This window comes from Chrysochloris asiatica, unplaced genomic scaffold (assembly GCF_000296735.1).
Source record: "Chrysochloris asiatica unplaced genomic scaffold, ChrAsi1.0 scaffold00314, whole genome shotgun sequence".
Lineage (NCBI taxonomy): Eukaryota > Metazoa > Chordata > Mammalia > Afrosoricida > Chrysochloridae > Chrysochloris > Chrysochloris asiatica.
The window spans coordinates 2,362,065-2,364,172 of NW_006408832.1; the positions used below are offsets into that span (position 1 = coordinate 2,362,065).

At 40.1% G+C, this 2,108-nt stretch overlaps 1 protein-coding gene across 1 annotated transcript in view; it reads right to left on the reverse strand.

The window, feature by feature from the left end:
• The window catches only part of LOC102840927 (contactin-associated protein-like 4-like), a 240,683-nt gene that overhangs the window by 9,436 nt on the left and 229,139 nt on the right, over positions 1-2,108 (reverse strand). Inside the window, exon 22 of the mRNA XM_006875240.1 lies at positions 1,987-2,058. Within this exon, the coding sequence (XP_006875302.1) occupies positions 1,987-2,058 (72 nt within the window). The remainder of the gene's footprint in view (positions 1-1,986; positions 2,059-2,108) is intronic.

A 2,108-nucleotide genomic window follows, 5' to 3' on the forward strand; every position in this document is an offset into this window, starting at 1 on the left:
AAAAGACCAAAATGGATATCAGAAGAGACTCTGAAACTTGCTTTCCAGTGTAGAGATGCTAAAGCAAATGGGAGAAATGAGGAGGTAAAACAGATGTACACAACATTTCAAAGGGAAGCTTAAGAAAACAAAATAAAATATTATAAAGAAATATGCAAAGACATGGAGTTAGGAAACCCAATAGGAAAAACACACTTCATATTTCTTATGCTGAAAGTGCTGAAGGAAAAATTCAAGCCTCGACTTGCAGTATTGAATATTTCTCTGGGCAAAATATTGAATGATGCAGAAAGCATCAAAATAAGATGGAAAGAATGCACAGAGTCACTGTACCAAAAAGAAATGGTCGATGTTCAACCATTTCAGGAGTTACCATATGATCAAGAGCCAATGGTATTGAGGGAAGAGTCCAAGGTGAACTGAAGGCATTGGCAATGAACAAGCCTCCAGGAATTGATGGAATACAAATTGTAATCTTTCAAACTGATGCAGCACTGGAGGCACTCACTCATCTATGCCAAGAAATTTGGAAGATTTGGCCAACTGATTGGAAGATATTCATATTTGTGTCCATTCCAAAGAGAGGTGATCCAACGAGATGAAGAAATCATTGGATGATATCATTAATATTGCATGTAAGTAAATGTTTGCTAAAGATAAGTTTTAAATGGCTGTAACAGAAAATTGACCTTAGAACTCCCAGAGGTTCTAGTTGGATTCAGATGAGGACATGGTATGATGGCTATCATTGCTGATGTCAAATAGTCCTTGACTGAAAGCAAAGAATACCCAAAAGATGTTTGCCTGTGCTTTATTGACTATGCAGAGGCTTTTGATTGTGTGGCCCATGACAAACTATTGACAATATTGCAGAGAATTAGTATTCCAGAACACTTAATTGTGCTCACGAGGAACCTGTACAAAGACCAAGAGGCAATTGTTCAAACTGAACAAGGGAACAATGAATGGTTTAAAATCAGGAAAGGTGTGTGCCAGGGTTGTATTCTTTCACCATACTTATTCAATCTGTATGCTAAACACATAATTTGAGAAGCTGGATTATAGGAAGAAAAGTGTGCCATCAGGATTGGAGGAAGACTCATTAACATCTTGTGTTATACAGATAATACAACCTTGCCAGATGAAAGCAAAGAGGACTTAAAATATTTACTGATGAAGATCAAAGACCACAGTCTAGGTATGGATTGAATCTCAATGAAAAGTAAAAAAAAAAATCCTCACCACTGTACCATTGACATCAAGATAAAAGGAGAAAAGATGCACTAGCGCTATCTAAATCAAACAGGGTCAAACAGTGGTCTGTTTTCTGTCCAATGTGAGCACTGACTATCAACCCCCAAAGATTCCCAACACTATATCCTTAAACAGGCAACACCCTTGGAGAATCCACGTAATCATTTGCAATTTAAGGCTTTTCATTAGATGTTTTGCAATAAATCCTTAATGGGATGTTTTGCTGAAATCAACTAGTTAACTGATGTCTCCAAAGAAACTGATTCAGTTATTCTGGTCATGTCCCGAATGGATACATCAGTATAACTAGTGGATTTCACCAAAGCACCCCATTATGGAAATTTTGGTATGGCTCTGTAGGATAAGCACTGGACTGCTAACTACAAGGCTGACCACTGAAACCAACCTTGGAAACCCTATGTTATTGTTTTAAGTGCTGTAAAGTCGCTTTTGACTCATAGTGACCTTGTATAGGATTTCAGAGGAATGGATGGTGAGTTTGGACCTCCGACCTTTTGGTTAGCAGTCTAGTGATAATCCTACAGCGCCACACTAGGACTCCCAAACAGAGTCTCTATGAGTCAAAACCGACTGGACATCACTTAACAACAACAACAAAGTCTCCAATGACTCCATGCCCCCCACCCGGCGCTTGGGAAGTGGGGGACCGCTCTGGAATACCCCTCTGGGCTAGATGTCACCCTTGCTCATAATGTGACAGCTGGAAGCCACCTCCAATCAATGCTGAGTCCCGCCGGGCTGCATCCGCGATGGACTTTCCTTCCCCCGCTGGTCCTGGGTGATCTGCAGTGGGGCGGGGGAGAGAGAGAGAAAAAAAAAAAAAAAAAAAAGGG